The sequence below is a fragment of the Colletes gigas genome, unplaced genomic scaffold (genome assembly GCF_013123115.1).
Source record: "Colletes gigas isolate AHSC1104 unplaced genomic scaffold, ASM1312311v1 Colletes_gigas_Sc00019, whole genome shotgun sequence".
In the NCBI taxonomy this organism is placed as follows: Eukaryota; Metazoa; Arthropoda; class Insecta; order Hymenoptera; family Colletidae; genus Colletes; species Colletes gigas.
The window spans coordinates 5233908-5258913 of record NW_025106648.1 but is presented as its reverse complement, the minus strand read 5'-3'; the positions used below and the strand labels follow the sequence as shown (position 1 = coordinate 5258913).

At 34.7% G+C, this 25006-nt stretch overlaps 1 protein-coding gene across 1 annotated transcript; it reads left to right on the top strand.

The window, feature by feature from the left end:
- The first annotated feature begins 21361 nt into the window (after positions 1-21361).
- LOC122400575 lies at positions 21362-24507 on the top strand. Its single transcript, XM_043402096.1, has 3 exons — positions 21362-21415; positions 22610-22807; positions 24187-24507. Exons 1-3 carry the CDS (start codon positions 21362-21364, stop codon positions 24505-24507), a joined length of 573 nt encoding a protein of 190 aa, XP_043258031.1.
- Positions 24508-25006: the final 499 nt, after the last annotated feature.

Below are 25006 nucleotides of genomic sequence, written 5' to 3'. Positions count from 1 at the left end.
TGTACCAAAATTTGAAATGTTTACTAAAAATTAGTTGCTGTGCAAAACCAACTACACGAACAATTATTGTACGAAGCAAAATAATAATGATATCACAAATATTAAATTTGTTTTATAAAGCCAAAAGATTGTAGATAATATTAAATATTTTGTTTCCTTTATATTCTACATACAAATATTGAATAAAAAATTATTTTTGTTAAAATGTCGTATGTGTGTTCAGTTTTGCTCCTAGTTGTATGTCGCGTTTATTTGGTGATCGTGGCAGTAGATCTAGAGTATGTAATTCAGTAAACATCGTTTGGTTTCAGTTTCTTTATAACGAGCTCTTCGACAAACCGATAATTCCTAACCAATTTCTTCAATTTCTAGGTAGTACAGTGAAAACTCAATAAATGTCCTCAAGAGATGTTCCGTAAATGATACATTTTTATCCCCACCACTAGAGAGATCCCCCTTGAACCAGTAAGGCGAAGTGTAACCGGAGATGTAACAGCTTTCTTTAAAAATCTTTATTGCCTTTTTTACTTTTTATTAATAAAAATTTTACTATCTTGTGGGGGAGATCAAAGTGCTGGGTACATTTATCGAATAGAAGGTAGCTATTTTCAAACGGAACGTTTCTACTGTTCCGTAAGTGATCAGCAACTGCAACACTTATAGTAGACTGCGGATGTTTATGCATTTATGGGAAATTTTAATCCTCAAAAAACTACAGAATGTATTTAATATGCAAAAATATAAGAAATACTTAAAGTATGATACGAATTATTATATTTAGGGGTTGAGACAGCCCTCTGCGAAGCTTCCGTTTCATTAATTTTATTAATAAAAATGTGAATTTGCATAAAGATCCGCAGTCTACTTATGAGATAGTAGGTTTCATTAGCTACCTCTGTTCGATAAATGTACTATTCACTGATCTTGCGAAGATACAAGTACGTATATGTTTTGGAGGTGCCATTAAATACCTTTCCCTAATTTCACTGAGACATTTCACTCGAAATTGAACACGTTTTGGCACACAATTACAGATTTTGTGCAAACTGGGGCAATAAATCCGGTTTTCAGTCCCTCTTTTTTCTTTAGCTACTGACTCTTTCTACATTCAAGGCGTCGGCAAACTACAATTAAATTTGAAAAACGATTCTCCTATTCCATAAATGCTCCTGACCGGACCCGGAGTAATGACATTTATCGAGTTTTCACTGTACATATCAAAATATCACTACTATTACTCATCTTCGAGGCTGCGTTCGTTGCAGCCATAACAAGCTATGATCTGTATAGGAATTGAGTATAGTGGAAGGTATGAGTAAGGCGTCATTTGTTTTTGACAACACGAGGAACGCAAATTAGTGAGATTAACGTCGTTGTGGCTGTTATTATCATTATCGTCGGATTAATACTTTGCGATTTTTGTTTCTGTTTAATTTAGAAATGAAAAAAGTTTAATGAAACATTTATCGAGTATAAAATTTTCAAGCCTGTAATTACAGGAAAAAATTGAAACAAAAGCTCTGGGGCATCTTACATACGTCTGAATTAAATATGTCTCTATTGTTGCAGCCGCCATTATAAACTTTCATGAGCCGCCACTGTATATGACCATTAATAAATACTGTTAAGAAAATATAAATTGATAGGTAAACAAGGATGTTAAAAAATGGCCAAATTTTGTATTGCTCCGTAACCTAAAGCATTGATGAGACATAATTTCTCAGGCCGAAAAGATGTACAAATTACAGTTGTAACTAAAAGATTTTAGGTCAATGCATATCGAAGGAGATTGCAAATGTTTATATTAATATGGTTCCCCTTCTTTAGATATTAAGTTTCACAGATATTGCGTCCTTATTGAAACAGAATGTAATTAACAGTTTTGTCAGTTTTAATATAATTAAAACATTGTTGAAGTTTTGTATTTCATGCGTTTAATTCAAAGTTAGGAATATGTAAAGTATTTGAACAATTTCCAACTTTTTACTCCATGAACTCTCCACTTTAATTACTTTTTTAATAACTTTCCCATTATATTTGCAGTAGATAATAGTGGATTCTAAAAAATGATGCGTTATCAATACTTTATGTTTCTGAACGATACTTTGGTCATTTTTTAACATCTTCCTTTCAATAAACACAAATTTTCAACTGTACCTAACCTAGTGTGAGATACTGTAAAATAATTGTTGTATACTGATTGTTTATAGATCATACTATTACTTTAAAAACTACAAATGATACATATTGATAGTAGGATTAAATCAAACTTCAACAATGTAGATAATAGTTATATGACTCTAGAGAGATGTTGGGTTATAAAGGGTTAACAAAGGAAGTTTGGGAGCATGAAAATTCAAAAATCATGAAACTTTGTGTACGAGTAGAGTAGGTCTTCCATAATATCTATTTTTCACTTTTACCATAATTTACTTTTACAGAATGTTATCACGTTTCACCCAAGTTAATGAGTCACCCAATTTATTGAATTTAAAATCAATATTAAACATTCAGGAAGCATACAAGGCGTCCTGAGAAACTGAGAAGAGCTATATCTCTAAAGTAGTTGGAGGTACAAAAAAATATTATAAAGCAAACTTATTGGACTATTTGATGCAATTTTTTAATCTCTACAAAAAAGTTACTTATGCTCTAAACCTAATAATTCAAGAGTTATAACACTCTCTAAAAGTGAATTATAACACGAATGAAAAATAAATGTTATGGATCGCGCATTATTTGTAGACAAAGTTTTGGAATTTTTAAAATTTCTGGGTTCATAATCTTTTCTTTTAAGTTCATTTTCCAAAATAACAAAAAGTAATCGGATTATAACATTTTGCTTTATTACAGTATTGGGACATTGGAACATTTCATTAAAATAAATTAATCTTTTTTTGTTCGTATGTGAACATTTTACTGAAAATACTATTCTTATAACCGAGCTTTGGGCTTATAGCTTTCCTTTCAAACACTTAGAGCGAATGAACTTTCAAATAATAATGTCATTAAGAATGTCATAAAAAGACAAGTACATGAACCATTGAATGTTTCTGTTGTTCATACTGTAACTTGAGTAAATGTTGAAGACATTCCCAGACATGGCTGTCAACGTATTAAAATAAAGCCTTCAGAAGAACAGAAAACTGAATAAATTACGCTTAAAACCAGCAATTTCAAAATACGTTTAATATATATGTTGTGCAATGACTTCAAAAAATAGACTTCATCAATTTCATCTTCTTTCTAATTCTTTTTAAGATCCGATTCGTTTTTGACTTATTTTTTAATGTGAACGAAATTTGAAACAATTAAATCAACTGAAAACTATTTTATCATACCTTTTTGGCTATTAAATCCTAAACTTTGCGACTTTTAGGAAAGATGACTTTATTGAAAAGATAATGAAAAAAAAAGTCGAATTTTTTAATTGGTCCACTTAAATACAATTTTAGATATAAATTGTATGTAATGACCTCTTTCTGCGAATGTCTTTGAAGGAGTGAAAATTTGTTTATATATAATGAAAGGATATGATCGCTTATCAGCTAAACAGTAACGAAATCAAAATAATTAGATAATTGGTCTCTAGGAGACACATTTCCAGCAAAATGATCAAACTTAATATATATGTAGTTCGTGTTTTCTCGAGAAAGAGCAGTTTTCAAACTTGTAGTATTCTTCTAAAAAGTATTAACAATATTCAATTTTTATATAGTAGCATTCCTAAATAATGTGCTTTTAGTATAAAGTTTTATTTCTGTAAAAATCGAACTGCAGACTTTAAAGCAATAGTGTATAGGAAACAAAAATACTTTGTGAACTCTGGAAAAATCCATCGGCTTAGGAAAAGATTTTTATCAAAAACCATTTGACAATAATTTCCAAAGATGTCAGCACTGCTGATTTTAATTTGCATAAAATCTATTGACAATTGAATTCTCTTGATCACTTAATGATTATTTTACCTTCACAAAGCAAGGACTTTTGAAACTGATCAGAATTCATTAAGCTTTACATAAAATTAATAGATAGTAATAGGTAGTTTGTGAATCATAATCCTCCATAGGATAAAACTCGCTAAATAGCTTCAGCTTTTGGTCGAAAAATATATTTCAATTTACATTTGTGCTAAGAAGAAAGAACAAAAAAATATTCTATTTCTATATGCATTTCTCAATACATATAATTTATAGAAGCCATTATGTTTGCTTGATCTTCGTAACATTTTATTTAATATTACAGATTATGTTTGCAGATTATCTGGTCTACAAGTAGCTGTTTCGATTCAACAATCTTTTTTTCTACTGTATTATGCTTTTCTGAGATGTTCGTTCATTACCTTTATTACTTTCATCACTTTCTCGAATTATTGTTTTTATTATAAATAATAATGACAGTTGTATGCTGGCACATTCAGCCTAATTTAGGAAACTAGTGTAATGTACGTCCTTTATACAGAACCCTAATATTATAAGTTACAACCTAATTAGAACTTATGAATTCACGATCTTCCATTCATGTAACTACTGTTATTTAGTTCGCAGTCGTAAGACAATCGCAGTGAGAATTTCTATTAATTTTTAATCGTTCTATTAATTTTTCAATATTGCCAAAGACTATTCCTGAGAACGATGGAAAAGGAACGTACCGTGCTTCCACGAGAATAAGGCACAGCGTGTTTACATCCCCACTCCTGTTGTAGTCCGCTGACTCGCAGGTATTGGTCGAAAACGTTGACGAAAATCGGTGACAGCCAATCAGCGGTCTGCAGCAAGAGTGGGGATGTAAACACGCTGTGCCTTCTTCTCGTGGAAGGACGATAGATGGATTAACTTCCTTTCGGGAAACACGTAGTCTATAAAATAACTGTATCTAAATAAACTGTTGCGTCCAGAAGAGTAAAGTGTCTCGAAGCTGCTGCGGTACAAAAGTGGAGTAGCATAAGCGACGGGAAGACAGGACTATACTCGAGTTCTCTGATATATTTACACATCAAACGTTAGACGTTCAAACACTTTATTGCGAAACGAGATACCCAAGCATATTACGTCATGTGAATCATTTTATATTCTTACGGATAGGATTTTCTATGCGGTTTTCAATTTAAAATGATTTCTAGGAAACAAGGGGCGAGATTGCCTCTGCTTTCGATTCCGTACGTATGATTGAATTACGTGTGACTTTACAGATCACGTGGGATTTTTTTACGTGTTCGCGAACGATGCGTTCGTTTATAGCGGTACTAGAAAGCTGAACGGCCCGCGAAAGGGATTAGCGATTCGTCGAGGACGTAATGTTTTGCGTCTACTTTTCCGTAGGATTAAAATTGTTTCCTTCGAACGAGTCGACGATGTGTTCTGTACAGGGAGGAAACGCCATCGCGATTCGCGTTTGCTACTTCAAAGACCAAATTTTTTAGTAATTCTAGTATCGTGAGATATCGTTGCGACGAAATCGAGGTAAGGAAACACGATTTATCGTAAAAATTCATTTCACGAGCGTTGGCGGGTTTCCATGAACTATGCAAGAACCACTCGACAGGCTTCGAACGATCTGGAGATTGCAAATGGCGTACGAAACGTTATCTCGTTCGTCGAGATTGTGCCTTCCAGACGACCGTGGAAATATCGAAGATCCCCAAAAATTCTCGGTCGAATAAGACAAAAATCAAAGCAGCACGATATTCGCGCGTCTCGTACGCCATACACCGGGCCGAGCAACCCACGCCAAGTAACAAATTGTTTGGAGGCCAACACTTCGAATCATTCTAGAAAATTATGCGAGAAATTCAAGCAAATGGAATTTTTTCAAAAGAAATTTAGAACTCTGGAACTTTAGGATCGTAGAACTGTAAGATCGTAGAATTTTGAAACTCACGGATTCGAGAACTTCAGGTTTCTAGAACTCTGGGAATCCAAGACTCTGAAACTGTAGGACTCAAAGACCTTCAAATTTTAGGAATCCGAGAATTCAAGATTCTGGAATTGTAAAAGTTTAAATCTCCAGGAGTCTTGATCATCGGGACTCTAGGACTCTAGCAGTCTAGAATTCTAGATATCTGGAACTCTAGAATTCCAAGACTCTAGAATTATAGAACTGTAGAATTCGAAAATACTAGGTGTCTAAGAGGCTCTGAGCATTCAGAACAGTAGAGCTTAGAACCATTAGGATTTTGGGATTCCAGGACTCTTGAACACTAGCAATCTTAAATTCTAGAAATCTGGAACTTCAGAATTTCAGGACTCTAGAATTATAGGATTGTAGAATCCGAGAATATCAGGACTGTAAGACTTTGGGAATTCAGAACAGTAGAGCTTAAAACCATTACGATTTTGGAATTCCAGGAGTATTGAATTCTAGAAATCTTGTACTATAGAATTCCAAGACTCTAGAACTATAGGACTGTACAATTCGAGAATACCACCAGGACTCTATGATTTTGAGAATTCAGAACTGTAGAGCTTAAAATCGTCAGGATTTTGGGATTCCAGGACTTTTGAACTCTGGCAGTCTAGAATTCTAGAAATCTGGAGTTTTAGAATTCCAAGACTCTAGAATTATAGGACTGTAGAATTCGAGAATACTAGGATTGTAAGACTTTCAGAATTCTGAACTGTGGAGCTTAAAGCCATCAGGATTTTGAGATTCCCGGGCTCATGTACTTTTAAACTGTAGATCTTTAGCAGTCTAGAATTCTAGAAATCTGGGACTCTAGAATTCCAAGATCCTAGAATTGTGGGACTGTAGAATTCGAAAATACAAAGTGTCTAAGAGGCTCTAAGCATTCAGAACTGTAGAGCTTAAAACCATCAGGACTTTGGAATTCCAGGACTTTTGAACTCTCAAACTGTAGATCTTTAGCAATCTAGAATTCTAGAAATCTGGGACTTTAAAATTCCAAGGCTCTACAATTGTAGGATTGTAGAAGCCGTGAACTCCAGGAGTCTAAGACTCTGAGCATTCAGAACTGTAGAGCTTAAACCCATCAGGACTTTGGAATTCCAGGACTTTTGAATTCTTGGACTGTAAATCTTTAACAGTCTCGAATTCTAGAGATCTGGAACTCTAGAATTCCAAGACTCTAGGCTTATAAGACTGTAGAATTCGAGAATACTAGGATTGTAAGACTTTCAGAATTCTGAACTGTGGAGCTTAAAACCATCAGGATTTTGAGATTCCCGGGCTCATGTACTTTTAAACTGTAGATCTTTAGCAGTCTAGAATTCTAGAAATCTGGGACTCTAGAATTCCAAGACCCTAGAATTGTGGGACTGTAGAATTCGAGAATACAAAGTGTCTAAGAGGCTCTAAGCATTCAGAACTGTAGAGCTTAAAACCATCAGGATTTTGAGATTCCCGGACTCATGAACTCTTGAGCTATAGGTCTTTAGCAGTCTAGAATTCTAGAAATCAAGGATTCCTAGAATGTCAAGGTCCTAAAATTGTAGGACTGTGGAAGTCGCGAAGACCAGGAGTCTAAGACTGTGCATTCAGAACTGTAGAGCTTAAATCTATCAGGACTTTGGAATTCCAAGACCTTTGAACTCTCAAACTGTAGATCTTTAGCAATCTAGAATTCTAGAAATCTGGGACTTTAAAATTCAAAGGCTCTACAATTGTAGGATTGTAGAAGCCGTGAACTCCAGGAGTCTAAGACTCTGTGCATTCAGAACTGTAGAGCTTAAATCTATCTGGACTTCGGAATTCCAAGATTTTTGAACTCTCAAACTGTAGATCTTTAGCAGTCTAGAATTCTAGAAATCTAGGACTCTAGGACACTAGGATTCTAGTACTGTAGAACTATAAAACTATAGGCGTCCAGAACTCTAAACCTCTAGATTAAACTCGAGAAACAATTATTTCAATGTTTTTTATGTTTCAATTTCGAAGAGATTTTTTACGTTAAAAATGCTTGCGAGTTGCTCAGGTCTGGCGAGAAGTATAATCAAAATGTGTCGTTGAACGGACTCAATTGGCACCTTCCATCAAGTTGTTAGATATCGCCGATGATACACGAAATTTGTGTACCGGCGATGGATTATATGAATATATTAAATATATATTTAAAGAAGTATATATATTGTACTTAGATAACGGAGGAACGAAAACGCTCGACGAAGAAGTACATAAGTTATTTAGTAGAATTTTAGGCGACACGTATTGCCGCACGGAGAAACGTATAAATAAAAGTGAATATAAACATTGAGAACGCTGGGAAGTCGAGAAACCGATGAGTACGAACCCTTCTGTTTTTGGAAAATGTGTTTATCGAAGGGAATGCACGCTACTTTGTATTCAGAACTCGTTTACCTTCCGTAAGCAGCAAAAGTTTCGTGATCTGTTAATAAAATATCGCAACTTCAGCCTGCTAATGTACATTAATATATATAAGTAATGAAAAACAGACCGTACGACAAATTCTCGAGTTAAGACTGTAGAATCTAAGACTAGCGATCAGAATTTTTTATATATCCATTTTAACGCGTACTTGCTATCGGATTTACAGTAACTTTGGGACCTTCTAAAATTATACATAGAAAGTTCAATGCTTTGGATCGCTACATTAATGCGCTGAGTGTGCGATATTCCATCGAATACTGTAGAAAATACCGATTTCGTACGAGCACGGATTTACAATCAAAGTTCGAAGCTGTTCTCGATTAAATTACTAAGAAGTATCGCGTGTAATTCAACAAGTTGAGGAAGCATATCATAACAAATCCGTGATTATTTAAGAGTTTGATTAATCTCGCAACTCTACGATAAACACGCGTGCCGTGTATTGAAAATTTCCATTCGATTATTGTAATTATTTTAAATTCTCATCAGTCAATGTACTTGGAACCCATTAAAAAAATTACAAAGCTTCCTTGGGTTGGAACAATCAACGCGTTCAAACCTTGGAGTATCTTAAATTCGCGTGTGCAGTTTAACCTTCGGCTGATATCTTGACAAATTGATCGCGCGATTGGTATCGTTGGATCATTTTCGACCACTTGGTGTTTTCTAGGGAATTGTATGCGGTGCATACAGGGTGTTCGGACACCCCTGGGAAAAATTTTAATGGGAGATTCTGGGGTCCAAAATAAGACGAAAATCAAGAATATCAATTTGTTGATTGAGGTTTCGTTAAAAAGTTATTAACGTTTAAAGGTCCGCCTGTAGAACGGGAATCTGCGAACAGCTGCGATAAAGCTGTCGATGAGTCAGTAAGTAAAGTTTCTCATGCTGAGTGAGAACCACTATCGCGCGCACGCAGCTGTACGTAGGTTGCCTATCCACAGGCGCAATTTTAAACGTTAATAACTTTTTAACGAAGCCTCAATCAACAAATTGATATTCTTGATTTTTGTTTTATTTTGGCCTCTAGAATCTTCCATTAAAATTTTTCCCAGGGGTGGCCGAACACCCTGTATAAATAGAAAATAATAGATTTTTTCAAAACCATTAAAAAAAGCGCTATCTAATTTATAACATCGCAAATGATAGGGACAAATGACCTGTAAACCAATAACAATAGAGGAGGAACCGTAATTTTGACATTCCTGACTCAATTTTCAAAATAAAAAAATGTCAATTTTGTATAAATTTTTCAGCAAATATTCAATCGTTGCAATCATGATTAATATATGTTAATATTTCAGAGTAAATCGTATAATCTACTCGTTTCCATATTAATATTATGGTTTCGTGCCAATTTTTCGACCATTTCGAAATTAAAAAATGTAACGTGAAATTTTAGAAATTTTAAATTCGGAATACCGAATATGAATATAATTAAGAATATTTCATAGTATAGCGATACTTTCTTAGAATATAAACTGCACTGAAGACAAGAGAAAAGAAAAATGTGCTGTTTATGAGTCCAAAAGTTACATCTGTAACTATTGCATGTGAATTTTAAGATTTAAAATTGATATTTACAGAAGACGATTATTCCCGTGTTGCGACTTTTTAATTAATAATTTTACTATCTACAATCGTTACTTTATCTCGTTCTTCGATTAGACCAAAGTTTCAGATACTTTTCTCTTCGTCATTATTACTGATAGTTTGCAGTAGAGAAATTTATTAGTTTCAATATAATATTATGCAGTGTTAATTGTTCCCATTCTCTGCCATAGTTTTTTATCCATCTTGAAAATATATTCCAATTATGCTATACTTCTTTTATTATTAACATATTGACACCAAATGACGTATACATGCATCAGATTTTTCACTCCCGTGTCATGAAATAAATCGATGAAACGCTAATAATGGTCCAATTTCTCTTTAGAGACTTCATAACAGATGACTTACGAGTTAGAATATTTTATAATACATTTGCAACTGTTTTGTTTCGTGATTATCGGCGCTGTAACTGTGTTACCGACGGGAAACGAGAATTCTCGTTTCATTGAAATATACGTTACCGACGGAAAACGATTATTCTCGATTTATTGAAATATACATTACCGATGGAAAACGATTATTCTCGCTTTACAAGAAGTGTGTGTTTTTCTAGTAATTTCTCCGATAACGATATTATTTAGTGATGCACTTTTACATTTATTCTACGCATTGTAACATATATTTATTAGTGTTCTTCTGACAGTTGAATACATCACAGTAGTTAATTCAAAAGCTTATTTTTGGTCTAAATGCATCAGTATAGGAAAGTTTTAATGAAAATGCTCCGTTGTTAATGTGTTCACATTAGAACGAGAAGAAACGAGTCCGACGTATTTAATCTCATGGTCATAATTCCATTCTTAGAGAAACTTTGAAATGGCCTAAACGAGTATTTTTATATCTTCTTCGCTGTACTCTAGTCAACTCATTCTGCAACTTTTACAAACTTAATCCAGAGTCAAAAATGAAATTTTAAAGGGAATCCTCGTACGTCAGATTCTGATCTATCAACTTCTAAACGAGTCTTCTACTTCGATCTGCTGGAAAATCTTACCGGAACTATGAAACAACATAAATTGGTAAAAATTTTTAGTCAGAATAGGAGTATAGGAAGAAAATGTAGTTTGTGAAAACCATATACTTTGTGAAAATTCTTACATGTGTAAATCCTGCGAGGTTTCTTTACATCTTGGCAATTGTTTCGAAGCATATCACATGAAAAAAAAATATTAACGTCGATAATACGATACAGTGAGTAAAATGTTAAATGTTTAACTTTGCAAATTAAAAAGTTGAGTAAATTATTATGCAGAAAAATAATACTTTCAAAATTAATAGTATATCCTAGTTGATGACTTACGATATCAAAAACTAGTGAATTTTATTAAGAAAACAGCCTTAAGAAATAACTAATTTATTTATTTTTAGAACTGTACGATTTATTTTGTGATTGTAATTTTACAACTACTTCTCCAATTAATTTTTATTCGCATTCTGCATTGCATGCTTGAATTAAAATATTCGTGATGAATTGATGGAATGTAAGATAATAAATCCATTCTTTGTATGCCTTTCCTCTGCCAATCGCCTTGAAGTAGCAAATAATAGAGACAACTGTATGTCACAAAATAATTTTAGTCCCCCACTTCTTGGTGAAAGATCTAAAGCACCTCTTCGGGATCCATTGAAATTGTATGAAACATTTTATATGGAGCTTTGTTTGTAAATCCACTGCATTCTTAATCAGTCAATTGTTGTCCACTATTTATTGCTTTTTTAATATAATGTTACTTCTTCTGTCATAGCATGTAAGGGGAAAAATGACTTACGCCACTGAAACTAATCATGAAGGATGCAGCAGATAATGAAAATGGCAATTTCAGAAATTCTTCCATAATAATGAAATATAATTGATACGACACAATTTGAAATGAAAATCTCTAGTTAGTTTCATGACGTAGGTCATTTTCATAATAACCGTTTCGTATGAAAACGACAAAATGGATTAAAAACTTTTATCAATAGAATAAACTATACTAGGCTCGAGTAAAAAATCTGTCATGGCGACGACAATGATAAAGAAAGCAAACGTGAACATATCTTCGATAATTATCGTTCAAGATTTGAATCAAACTTAATATCTCCATGCAATTCTAGAAATTGTAGGCTATGTTGAGATAATAGAGAAGTGGAGGGAAAACTAAAACTATAAAACAGTTGCGGATCACCTGTGATCCAACGATACCAACCGAGGGTCGAATTACTGAGAAAATAAGAACCGTTGGATGAGAAATTACAAGGTAACGAACGGTCAATAAATTATTGATAATCGATCACTGTAATACAAAGTACGACCCTGTTCCTTAAATCTTTCTACTCTAACTTTTAATCGAGTTCTGAATCCCGGTGCTGGCGTCTGTGACTCGCGTTGATCGATCAATCGGTACATCGACTTAACGTAATTCATGCCAGCTACCCTGTACCTATGGTGGGACCAAATCAAAAGAAAAGCTTTTATTTCACGTTCACCATCGCGCTTACGTCCTACGTATTGTCGCGTATAAGAACCTTCCCTCGTTCTGTTCGCTCAATTGCTCGGAATTAGTGGCGGGGATTCCTGTTGAAACGTGAAATGTTCTGTAACGCGTACATCGCAGATTATCACTGCTAAGGAACATCTGTTTTCCAAACAAAACATTCGATGCTTAATACGATGAAGTTATATTACGAGTTTTAAAATACATTTATTACAGCGACGGATACAAGAGAGTAGCTACGGGCGCCATTGAATTTAATATCTAAATTTTAATCGCTTCGTTGAAAAGTGTCGAACAATCGTCAAAAAGTTAATATATTTATTTTTATTTGTAATGTTTATGATAGATTTTAATGAGTTTATTGTGGAACAATGTGGTTTCGCCACGCGCGCGGTACAAAATTGTGGTTCCTTCCAAAAGAGCGTGTGTTCCTCCGCCGGACGCTATGACGAGAAGAAGGGGGGATCCCCAGATCCATGTCAACAGCCGCGAATCAACCAGACAAAAGTCACTCGTCCTGAGGCGGCGCCTTCGGGGAACGCGCGTGCGCAATAACCCACGGATTAGCGCCAAAATTCAAGTTTAGTGATACATTATATGTTTTTTTAAATTGTTTTACCACAGTGAAGTTGCATTGCGATTTTCAAAATATTTTTATTACGACGAATGGCAGAATGGAATGTTAAATAAAAAACATACAGGGTGAGTCTCTTAACATGACGACTTCAAATAACTCATAAATTATTGTTGTACAGAAAAATGTTTCAGATAAAAGTTGTATGGTTTTGTATGGCTATTGTAATTCGTCTTATGTTATTTTGTTTTCTTATCAAGATATCAAGGTCACTTTCAGTTTTTTGAATAGAATTGTTAATATTTCTTCTTACATTTAGATGAAACATTAAATTCTACATAAGAAAATATTAAATAAGGTCTAAAATAAATAATTACTGAGATGCTAGAGTTACAGTTTTATCGTACGCACTATAAATAATTATCATATTAAATTCTTCAAGAAAATTCTAGCAATTTTGTTATAGTAAAAATATATTGGAAGTCGTAAATACAAGTATTTCGAAAATCATAATATTATAGTATTTTTGAAGTACAATTTAATTTCGTTGTAATAAATGCATTTTGAAGATGATAAATTCATTGTTTCAAGCTTTAAACTATCGTGAATTTAATTTCACTGTAGTGAATGTATTTAAAAAATAGTAACGTTAGTTCTTTGAGCTAGGAGTATTTCGAAAATTTTAGTAATTTTGTTCTAATAAAAATATATGGAAAGTCGTAAATACAAGTATTTCGAAAATTATAATAAAGCTTTATTGTAATAAAAATATTTTATAAATTGTACTAATGCATTTTGAAAATGATAAATTCATTATTTCAAGCATTAAACTGTTCAGTAGCATTCAAATACTTTCGTGAACTACTGTAGGTTCCGTTCAATGAAAATTTTTGACAACGGTGAAGCGATTAAAAATATACGAGTATCCGATAAGCGTCGAAAAACAAATTTGTTAAATAAAAAACCACATGAAATGGAATTAATGGTACTCGTGAAGAACATTTCGCTGTTCAACATGAAGAAATGGACTTCCTGTCGAGCAGATAGCTTGAACACCGCTCGATCGCGAGCATTGTTCATAATTCGAGATGGAACAAAAACGTTAAAAGTTTATAATTAATATCGACCGTAGGAACACTTTCGACGGGAACGTTCGTTCTCTCTTTTTTTGGACGAACGCCGTCCGGGATAAAATGATGTAAATGCTGTGATTTGTTTTAAACTTAAACGATGTAGTTATAGAAGAACACGGCGATTGAAGCGCCAATAATCATCGCGACGTCGGTGAAGACGAAGTTGTGATAGAAAACTTACGCGAGAAATTTTAACGATACGTGTAATTGTTTGTTTGAAGCGATCTACCATTCGTTGTTTTAACTTTTGGACCGAGAACGTTGATAGAAATCGTTTTGCCGCGACTCGTGGTTCGGAAACTGTTCGCTTTTAGGTTAGGGTCGCACGAGCGTCGAAACGACGTGTGTTTTTATGTTTTTCCTCGTCTTACGATTGAGAACAAACAAGGACAGACATAGTAACGCCGGTCTTGTCTGTCTTCGTTGTTCTCAATTGAAAGACAACGAAGAACATAGAAACGCACGTCGTTTCGACGCTCGTGTGACCCTAACCTTAAAGTTACGCAACCAATTTCTCGTTTTAAACGAACAAACGAACGGATCGAACTTAATCAAGACCAAACGTCAACCTTGATTGCCCAAAAGTTAAAACGACTCTACCGAACATGAACATTTCGTCGTTAAAATGCATGGCAGCGTTCTCCTGATTGTACCATACCGAATCTTATGGCGAAATTTTACCGATGCGTTGATTACTTGAAATTTTAATAATTTTGTTACTTTATCGAACTGTCTCGTCGGTAATGCAGACTGTAACATAGAACAGGACGTTTAACGATTAAAGGAAAATAACGTGAGTAACTCGCGTTCCGTTGTTGGTGACGATATTAACGGGCGCGGGCGACAGCGTGAAATATCGACCGACAAAAGTGAAAACAAAACGATCGTGAACGATTGCAACAGCGAAACTTTAACGTATATAACTCGTAACAACTTTCTGTCTAATTATTAGCAACTTATTAACTCTAATCGCTAGGTGACGTGCTAAGGAACTGAAGTGTATAAAAAAAAAAAGGATAACGATTATGAGACAAAAAAAAAATGAAATTGTACATCTCTTAGTCCTACAAGTGCCAAGTTGATGTAAAAGTCCTTATAAAGGCTCGTGTTATTGTATCAAATTCCAACGCAAAACAAATAAGAAAGAAGTATATTTCGCGCGAGTTCGACTGTATCAGTCTCGAATTGCGAATGAAAAAGCTGGGAACTGATAGAGTCGAATGAAACAATGCAACCTAACGATCAAACATGTATTCATTCGTATGGGCGTGTACATTGACGTAATATCGGTATCATTGAGCTTAAATAAATTCACTTTCGAATTTAAACTCGTCGTTGATTTGAAGAGGCCCTTCGACGAAATTTAACGAAAAGTAATACATGTCAAAACGAGGATCGCGTTTGAGTCCAATCGAGTGAAACGAGCGTAAGCAGCATAAACGAGAAATAAACGGATATCTATGCGACAGTGAAAAGAAAATGAAAAAGGCCAAAGATAAAGCAATTCCCAGTTTCGAGTGACAATATTTACAGTATAGATTCAAGTAAAGAAATTGTTGGGTTATATATAAGAAGATTTAATAATTACTACACGATACATGGATGAACAATAAATGAATACGCGCAATGCGCGTTGCATCACTCGATGCCTCTCACGAACAATGGGAACCCACGCGCACACACTACTGCGCACACCAATCACACATTCCCCGCGCAATTCCAAACGTGTGACAAATTCCCATTAGAAATTATTTAGCACGTGTAATCGCATCGATTAATCTCACAACTTGGGCGACTAATACACTTCGAAAAATCGTAATTTTTATAGAAACAAAGTACATGTGAACCTAATTATATTGCTGTTTTTCTTTGTTGCTAAAAACAACTCAGACAAAAAGTTTTATGATTATAAAATGTTATAATATATAATTAAAACCGATGGGAAATGTAAGGGAGTTTTGTAGGAAGTAATTAACTACAAAATAGCACAAATTTTCATTTATTTTCAAAGACAACGTAGAAAGAAAACAAAATGTTACATGGAAAAAAGTTTCCGATCGTAACTGAAATAATTAGTTCTACGAATGTTTGAACCGTGGAAGGTGAGTGTAAACACAAGACAAGTTTACAAAAATGTAAGCAAACGCTCTTATGTCCGAGGTATCAACTAGTTAGTAGTTTTACATTCAATAAACAAGCAAGACAGAAGTGTGCAATATGCCATCGCGTAAATTGTATTCAAAAGATACAAAAATAAGAATAATTGTTCTTCTCAAGAAGGGAAACACACAGAGAAAAGTCGCAGAATTAATTGGGTGTAGTCAAAGTACCATTAGTGATTTAAAAAGAAAATACGATGAAACAGGCTGTGTTTGTAATCGTACGAGTCGTGATCATCCTGGTGGAACTACTAAAAGGGATGACAAAAGACTATGTAAAATTGTGAAAAATATGAGAAGAGCCACCTCAAAACAATTAAATGAACAATGGGCTCCAAACGTCTCTGATCGTATAGTTAGAAACAGGTTAAACGAAATGGGTATCACATTTCGGAAAGCTAAGACAAAACCCTTGCTTGCAAAGGCACATAGGAAACATCGCTTACGATGGTGCAAGGAACGTGCAAATTCGACAGTGGACGACTGGTGCAAAGTAACATTCAGTAATGAGTCACGTGTATGCCTTATTAACATTTATTTGAAGAAGACCAAATGAAAAGTTTAATGAAGATTGTTTAAATCATAAAGCAAAGTATCCACAATCATATATGATATGGAGCTGTATGCTGCGAAAGGCGTGGGAAAATTGTGCATTCTCCATCAGAATGTTAATAAAGAAAGATACATTCACATTTTGGAACATTTGTTAATTCCAAGTATAGAAAACATGTTTGCAGATTCTACAGATTTCATCTTTCAAGACGATAACGCCAGCTGCCACCGCAGTAAAATAGTAAAAAGCTATTTACTACAAAACAACATTAAAACAATGCAATGGCCCGCGAATAGTTCCGATATCAAACCCATAGAAAATTTATGGGCGAAATTAAAGAAACTGATTCGGGAAAAGAAGTCACAAAGTAAAGATGGACTTCGACAGGCCATAAGCTTATTGTGGGGAGAAATTTCATTCATGAATTGTAAAAATTTAATAATATCAATGCCACAGCGTATTAAAGCTGTCATCTGAGCACGAGGTAATGTAACAAAATATTAATGGTACCTTTGATCAGAAACTTATTTCCAAAACATTCAGTGATCGGAAACTTTTTTCCATCTAACATTTTGTGCGCTAAAAGAATCCGTAAAAATGAGAAAATTCTGATTAGGTTGATTTAAAGCTATCTTTACGGAGTGGTTAAGGGCTATAGATTCTGCAGTGAAGATTGATGCATTTTTAGTTATACATACTTCTTACTACGGTCTTGTTTAAGTCACTGCAGCAGACACACGCACTTCCTACGAAAACTGAGTTCTTTGACTTGTCCTCTTCAATTAAATTTTCAATTAATAAATTGGGATTTTCTACATACTTTAATAACGTACCAAATTCTGTGTTAATATATTAGGTATACAAACGAATAATCCAAATTATCTTAAGCAGTTATAAAATCAAGTTTAAAGTCAATAGATTTTCCCGCTCTTTTGCGGTCATATAGTGTTGACATACTACTGTGACCAAAAAATAAGGTGACATTTGTTATAAAACGTAAAATCTTTATTTATTCTTTCAAATCAATTTCATCCCCTTCAAAGTAATCCCCATTCGACATAATGCACTTATGCCAACGTTTTTTCCATTCCTCGAAACAGCTGAAAAAGTCCTCTTCTGGAATGGCCTTCAAAGCGCGCAGCGATTCACGTTGAATCTCTTCAATAGCGTCAAACCGGTGTCCCCGGAGTGGTATTTTGAGTTTACTGAATAGCCAGAAGTCGTATGGTGCTAAATCAGGCAAATAGGTTGCCTGTGGAACGATATGAGTTGAATTTTTGGCCAAATGATCACGAATAATCAATGCAGTGTGAGACGGCGCGTTATTGTGGTGCAAAAACCAACAGTTGCTTCGCCACAATTCCAGCCTCTTTTTGCGAATAGCTTCACGCAAGCGACGCATAACACTTAAATAGTATTCCTTATTAACAGTTTGGCCCGGCGGGAGGAATTCATGGTGCACCACACCACGATAATCGAAAAAAACTGTTAACATGACTTTGATTTTTGAACGACTTTGGCGCGATTTTTTCGGTCTTTCTTCACCTTTAGCACGATATTCGCTCGATTGGTCAGCTGTTTCCGGGTTGTAGGCATAGATCCAAGTCTCATCTCCCGTAATGATGCGTTTCATGACTGGTTCATAGTTGGAAATCATCTCTTTACAGATGTTAATACGACGCTCTTTTTCGAACAAATTCAGTGCTTTCGGTACCAATCGAGATTTGACACGTTTCAAGTCTAAAACATCTTTCAAAATGGTATTCACTGACCCTTTTCAAATGCCACCAGTGTCTGAAAGGTCTCTTATTGTCAGTCGACGATTTTGTAGCATTAGTTTTTTGATTTCATCAACGTGGCTTTGATCAGTAGACGTTGATGACCATCCTTGGCGCTCTTTGTCTTCAACGCTTTCTCGGCCATCTTGGAACTCTTTGTACCACTTATAAACATTTTTTTTTACATAGCCTGGTCGCCGAGGGCTTTTCGCAGCATTTCCAAAGTATCAGCGGCAGAATATTCATTCCGCAAACAAAATTTAATACAAACTCTTTGCTGAACAAAAATATTCATTATGAAAATCACCGAATGCACTTTTACTGTTCTGGATAAACAAGCGTATCTCAAAAACAACTGAAGATAATGACGTGAAATTTGAAATAGATGACAGTAACAGAGCTACCAAGCTACAGAAAAAAAGTTTATCAGTTTGGATAAAGCCGCGAAGTTTAAATTAAAAAGTCACCTTACTTTTTGGACACAGTAGTATAGCTAGTTAAAATAAAAGATAGTTTAGCGAAAGGCCCAACACAACCTTCAAAAGAATTCAATTCAGTAGAGTCGAAAATGGCAACAGATAAGGTGCATATCCGACACTGCATTCTTTACGAATTCCAACAAGGGAAAAATGCTGCAAGAGCATGCGAATCGATTTGTTCCTTTCTCGGTGAAGGTGTTGTATCGTATGATGTGTGCACATTTTGGTTTAAGCGGTTTAAAAGCGGTGATTTGAGTCTAATCGACAAACAACGCCTTCGAGGCCCTCGGAAGAGTGACAACAATGATTTAGAACAACTACTCGCTGAGATGTGTAATCCAATATTGTTTTGGATAATAATGAAATATATATTTAATATGTAGGTAACATAATTTTCTGCTATACACAACTCTCACAAGCCAATGGAACCGACGCGTAGATCCCCTCGCATGCCAGTGCTGTTAACATTAAGCCTACTTCACACTACATTCACTCACCAGACATATGTACAACGTCCAAAGAAAAAAATACAAGATAACATCACGTATAGGTTGATGTCACAGAAACATATAGAAAATACCCTGAAATATGTTGAAAAATATCAGGTTCCCTTGCATAGGAACTGATTAAATAAATGTATATAGACAATATTTATTTATTAAACACAACCACTTTAATTATTCTTTAGATATTACATAGTTTACTATAAAAGAAATTACAGTATGCGATGCCGACCATGCGGCTCGAACAAACGACTCGACTCAACTCGAATCGAACAAAAACCACGGAAATCCCCGCACAATATTCAATCTTATTATAGGTGGCGCCATTTGGCCGCGTGCTTATTGTCGCGAGATTATGAACAGCTCAACAAAATTGAATTTGTTCTTTATTTTTATGTTAAAAAAGTGCTTCTCAACTAAACAGAAAATCGATCACTGGCCACCGCTTCTTTTAAACAGCCATTAATTTTATGAGTTGAGGCACGAGGTTTTGCAGATATATTTCGAAAAATTATATTCTTTAAGAAAATGCACAAAGAATGAAATTTTTTCAGAGGTTCACAATTGCCATATCGACAATTGTTACAGACAATATCATAATAAGAGGGATGATATTTTGCGAAAGAGCTGTTTTCACTTAATGATTTACTGGATTAAATATACTTAAGGGACCTTTCTACTTTGTGGGATTTAAAAAATCGAATTTTTTTTTGCGTTTTCTTTTAGTATGTAGTCTCGAAAATGTATCTACCAAATATTAAATTGAAATTCGGAAAACTAACGAAATTATAGTCTGCTGAAATGTACCATGCGCAGATATAACAACTGGACGTGAAACTTCAAAGCTCTTTTTCTCAAAATTACATTTCTCGGCACTGCGTAGACGATAACATGAAAACTGTTCAAGATATCAACATCAAATTTATACAGTATCTTTAGAACTAGTCTCCTTATAGTCTCCCTATAGCATAAACTAGGACAATTGCGATATATGCAATACTTTTTCTTTTGTTAACAAAAAAGCAACCGAATATATGAAATTATTCAGTATTTTTTCGTAAAATAGCTGCCATTTTGCCATTTTTCGTTTTTTTGAAAAGATCCTAGTTCACGAAATTCGATGTACAAATGAATAATCCAAATTATCTTAAGCTGTTATAAAATCAAGTTTAAAGTTAATAGATTTTTCCGCTCTTTTGCGGTCAAATAGTGTTGACATATAGCTAGTTAAAACAAAAGATAGTTTAGCGAAAGGCCCAATACAACCTTCAAAAGAATTCAATTCAGTAGAGTCGAAAATGGCAACAGATAAGGTGCATATCCGACACTGCATACTTTACAAATTCCAACAAGGGAAAAATGATGCAAGAGCATACTAATCGATTTGTTCCTTTCTCGGTGAAGGTGTTGTATCGTATGATGTGTGCGCATTTTGGTTTAAGCGGTTTAAAAGCGGTGATTTGAGTCTAATCGACAAACAATGCCCTGGAGGCTTTCAGAAGTGCGACAACGATGATTTGGAACAACTGCTCGCTGAGAATGCGGCACAAACGCAAAGAGAACTTGCAGAACAGTTAGGAGTAACCCAGCAAACGATTTCCGAACGCCTACGTGAGATGGTAAAGATCCAGAAAGAAGGAAAATGTGTTTCGCATGAACTCACTGCAACCAACAAAAATCAACGAGTGGCAGCGTGTCTTTCTCTTCTCAATAAGCAGCGTCGAAAGTATTTCTTGTTGAAAATCGTTATGGGCGATGAGAAGTGGATGCTCTATGACAATCCTAAACGCAGAAAATCATGGGTAAATCCCGGCGAAGCATCAATATCGGTTGCAAAACCCAATCGCTTCGGAAAGAAGGTTCTTCTCTGCATTTGGTGAGATATCAAGGGCGTGGTTTATTATGAGTTGTTGGAACCGGGTGAAACAGTTACTGCGGACTGCTACCAATGTCAATTAATCTGCTTGAGTCTAGCATTGCAACGAAAACGTCCGTATACTGGCAAAGGAGAACGTCCATTGAAATTGTTGCATGACAACGTCAGGCCACATATTGCTTCCCATAGAAAAGACACCATAATGAGTTTTGGCTAGGACGTCTTGCAGCACCCGGCGTATTCACCAGACATTGCTCCATCTGACTATCACCTGTTCCGGTCGATGCAACACGCCTTATCCGATATGCACTTCCAATCAGCGGATGAGATCCGAAAATGGCTTGACGACTTTATCGGGTCCAAAAACGTAAAGTTTTTCCGAGATGGAATTCATCAGCTGTCTGAAAGATGGCTTAAAGTTATAGAAAGTAACGGCGAATAGTTTGAACAATTCAATTTACTTTCTTTTAAAATAAACATTGAATGTGACTGAAAAAATTGGATTATTCATTTGTACACCTAATAAATATTGCTAATAAAAGAGTAGTATTCTTGAACATCGTTATTGTGGTTATTGATGGTGTAAATATGACTGATTGAATTTTTTGTGTCTTTTATGCATTGGTATAGAAGCCTGTTACTGTTTTTGCGTTTGCTGTACCTGTTCTCCATAATCTTTTGGAGGCGAGAAATAGCTACATAAACTACCGAATTTTGGTTCGAATAGACCTTATTCAGGTAATTCGTGCATAGAAATCTCGAACGTTCTTGAATAAGTTGTAGTTTGGATTCCGATAGAAGAATGTTGATAGGTGTGCTAATTCTGTATCCAAGAGCAAGTCTTATTGCCGTGTATTGAATTTTCTCTAACTTATTTATTTGGTTTTGTTGGGTAGGAAAATATACAAAGCAGCCGTAGTCCAGTATTGAGCAAACGAAACTTTTGTAAAGTACTATTAAGGTTTCTGGGTTTGATCCCCACCACGTACCTATGTTAAGATATCTGTTGCTATCAATATTATTACTATTGCCAGCCGGTTTTAGGCGAATTGGTTGTTTCAACTGTGTCACTCGAAAGTGGGAATTGTTGTAGCGTAAAAGGCTGTGTTACTTTCTTCAGCTACACCCGAAGACCTACCTCTCCGCTCCCGTGATCTTTCCTTTCCCGCCGAGATCCTGCGGGATTCTAGGAGCCTCGACTGCCATTCACAGGATCGCGGAGAACGGGGAGTTCCTGTCGCGAATCATTCCCGACGAGTGCTGTTGGTTCACTGCTCAATCAAGATGCGGAGTATCGAGAATCACGGACAACCTTGTGGTGAGAGACACGTAGAAATTGAAATTTACAGAAATATCAACTCAAACAGAAGGCACGTGAATGGTTAACACTAGATTTACGAAACCTATCAATTTCACGGATTTCAGATTTCATTCTTAACACATTGACCGCTCGAATAGTTTTGGCAAGCAACGTGTAGTAACATCCTTAAATTTGAACATTCAAAAAGCATACAAATTACTTCGAATAATAAAGTAATGATGTACTCGGTGCCTTTTAAAAGTGTGGTAACGTTTAAAACAAACAAAGCTTGTGCAACGATGCACAAGAACATTCGCAGACGTATCTAATACATTGATTCACTTTGTTAAACGTACTCTGACTAGATTAATGTATGGATATAATAATATCACTAACGTTATCTTCGAAGTCGCTATCAGGGTTGATTTAAACGAAATCTTTTGATGAGTATTGGCAATCGGCGCTTCGAGCTTACAATTTTTCTCATCGAACACTTGAAACGAATGTACCCTTATTGCCTATAAATTTTTTAATTATGTAGCGTTCTTAGTAGACTGCGGATGTTTGTGCATTTAGGGGAAATTTGAACTCTTAATTACTACAGAATGTACTCAATATGCAAAAATATAAGAAATACTTAAAGTAAGATATTTATTAATTTTATTAATAAAAATATAAATTTGCATAAACATCTGCAGTCTAGTTATTAGAAATGCGATATAATGACAAGTACTATCGAACTATCGAATATTTTTGTTTTTCATACTTTCGAACAAATGTTGAAGACATTTCTAAATATGGCAAATAGGAAAAAAAAGAAACACGATTATAGATGATACTTGTAATTATTTAGCTTACACTTTTTATTTATTATTCATAGTGTCATTTTATAATGACTCAAAACATTAAATACATGCTTGCATAAAAAATTGAACATTTTAAAAATAGAAAGTTATGGAAAGGTGGAATTATGATATTTTTAAACATGGTAAACAAGAAAAAAAGAAATACAAAAAAACACAATTATTGACGATACTTGTAATTATTTAGCTTACATATTTTATTTATTATTCACAGTGTCATTTTATAATGACCCAAAATCTCGGATCAAAACGTTAAATACATGCATCAAAAATTGAACATTTTAAAAATCGAAAGTTATGGATGGGATTATTATCGTGAGAAGATTGTAGATCAAAATGATTAATACATTTTAATATCGTTCCCTACATTTGAAAGAAAGTACCATTTTTGACTGATCACTACTTTTTGTCAAACCCAATAATATTAGACGTTAGTTTTAAAAATTTGGTAGCGATTGATGTTCAAATTGATTTCCGCGTAGAATATTTTAAATAATTAATATACTAATGCTGTTTGCACGTAAAAATCTATAGAATTGCACTGCATTTTTGGACTGTTCTCATCATGCACGAGATAAAGAATGGTTCTGTCAGAACAATACGATGGTCCATCCGTCGGGGATGCAAGCTGTACTGCGTCAAAAAGAGAATTGTAAATTTACAAGCGAGAGAAACGACGGAAGCTACATAGTAATCGGCACCGCCAGCAACGGAAGCCTAAATAATCTCGGCGATGCCACGGACGATGAATTTGATAACGAATCTAGAAATCAAATGACCCTGAAGATAGAGGAAGGCAACTCATCGAAACATTCTAACGTCCCTCTTGCAAGACAAGATGGAAATGTTTCATAAAACGATTTCGAATGATTAAGATAGTGTCAGAGCTGGACAAATGGATGTGTTTTCTCATCATTCCCATTAGTATTAGAAATATCACATTGGAGGAAAATATAAAGTTGTTGTTTTTAATTTTAAAATCATGGATGCTATAAATAATAGTTTCTAGTTTTCGATCACCAAGGTGTGTGACCCTTTTCAGAGTACAATAACAAAACGTTAAAATAACTGTGATATAAACGCTCATTAAAGTTCATAATAAGAAAAGAAAAATCGTAAAAGTAGCAAATCTCAACTTACAATTCACTTTACATTTGGTAACATCGAGTGACCTTGTAGCAAAATATGATGTAAACCAGGATAAAAACTAAACAGGTTCTTTGACAGTGAAACCATTTTGTATTTAATTCCATTTTGACGTGACGAAAATCAACAGATTTGAATTCGAATTTCAGAATTAAAACATTGTAAAAAATTTAAAGTCATAGTTTACCAAGCGATCACACACCTTAGC

Excerpts from the sequence above, each read along its gene's own strand:
- LOC122400575 (XM_043402096.1), top strand. The coding sequence starts at position 21,362 with ATGGGCGATGAGAAGTGGATGCTCTATGACAATCCTAAACGCAGAAAA. Across the intron at positions 21,416-22,609 it reads CTAAACGCAGAAAATCATGG|CTACACCCGAAGACCTACCT; the intron begins GTAAATCCCGGC and ends TACTTTCTTCAG. Across the intron at positions 22,808-24,186 it reads GAATCACGGACAACCTTGTG|AATTGCACTGCATTTTTGGA; the intron begins GTGAGAGACACG and ends AAAAATCTATAG.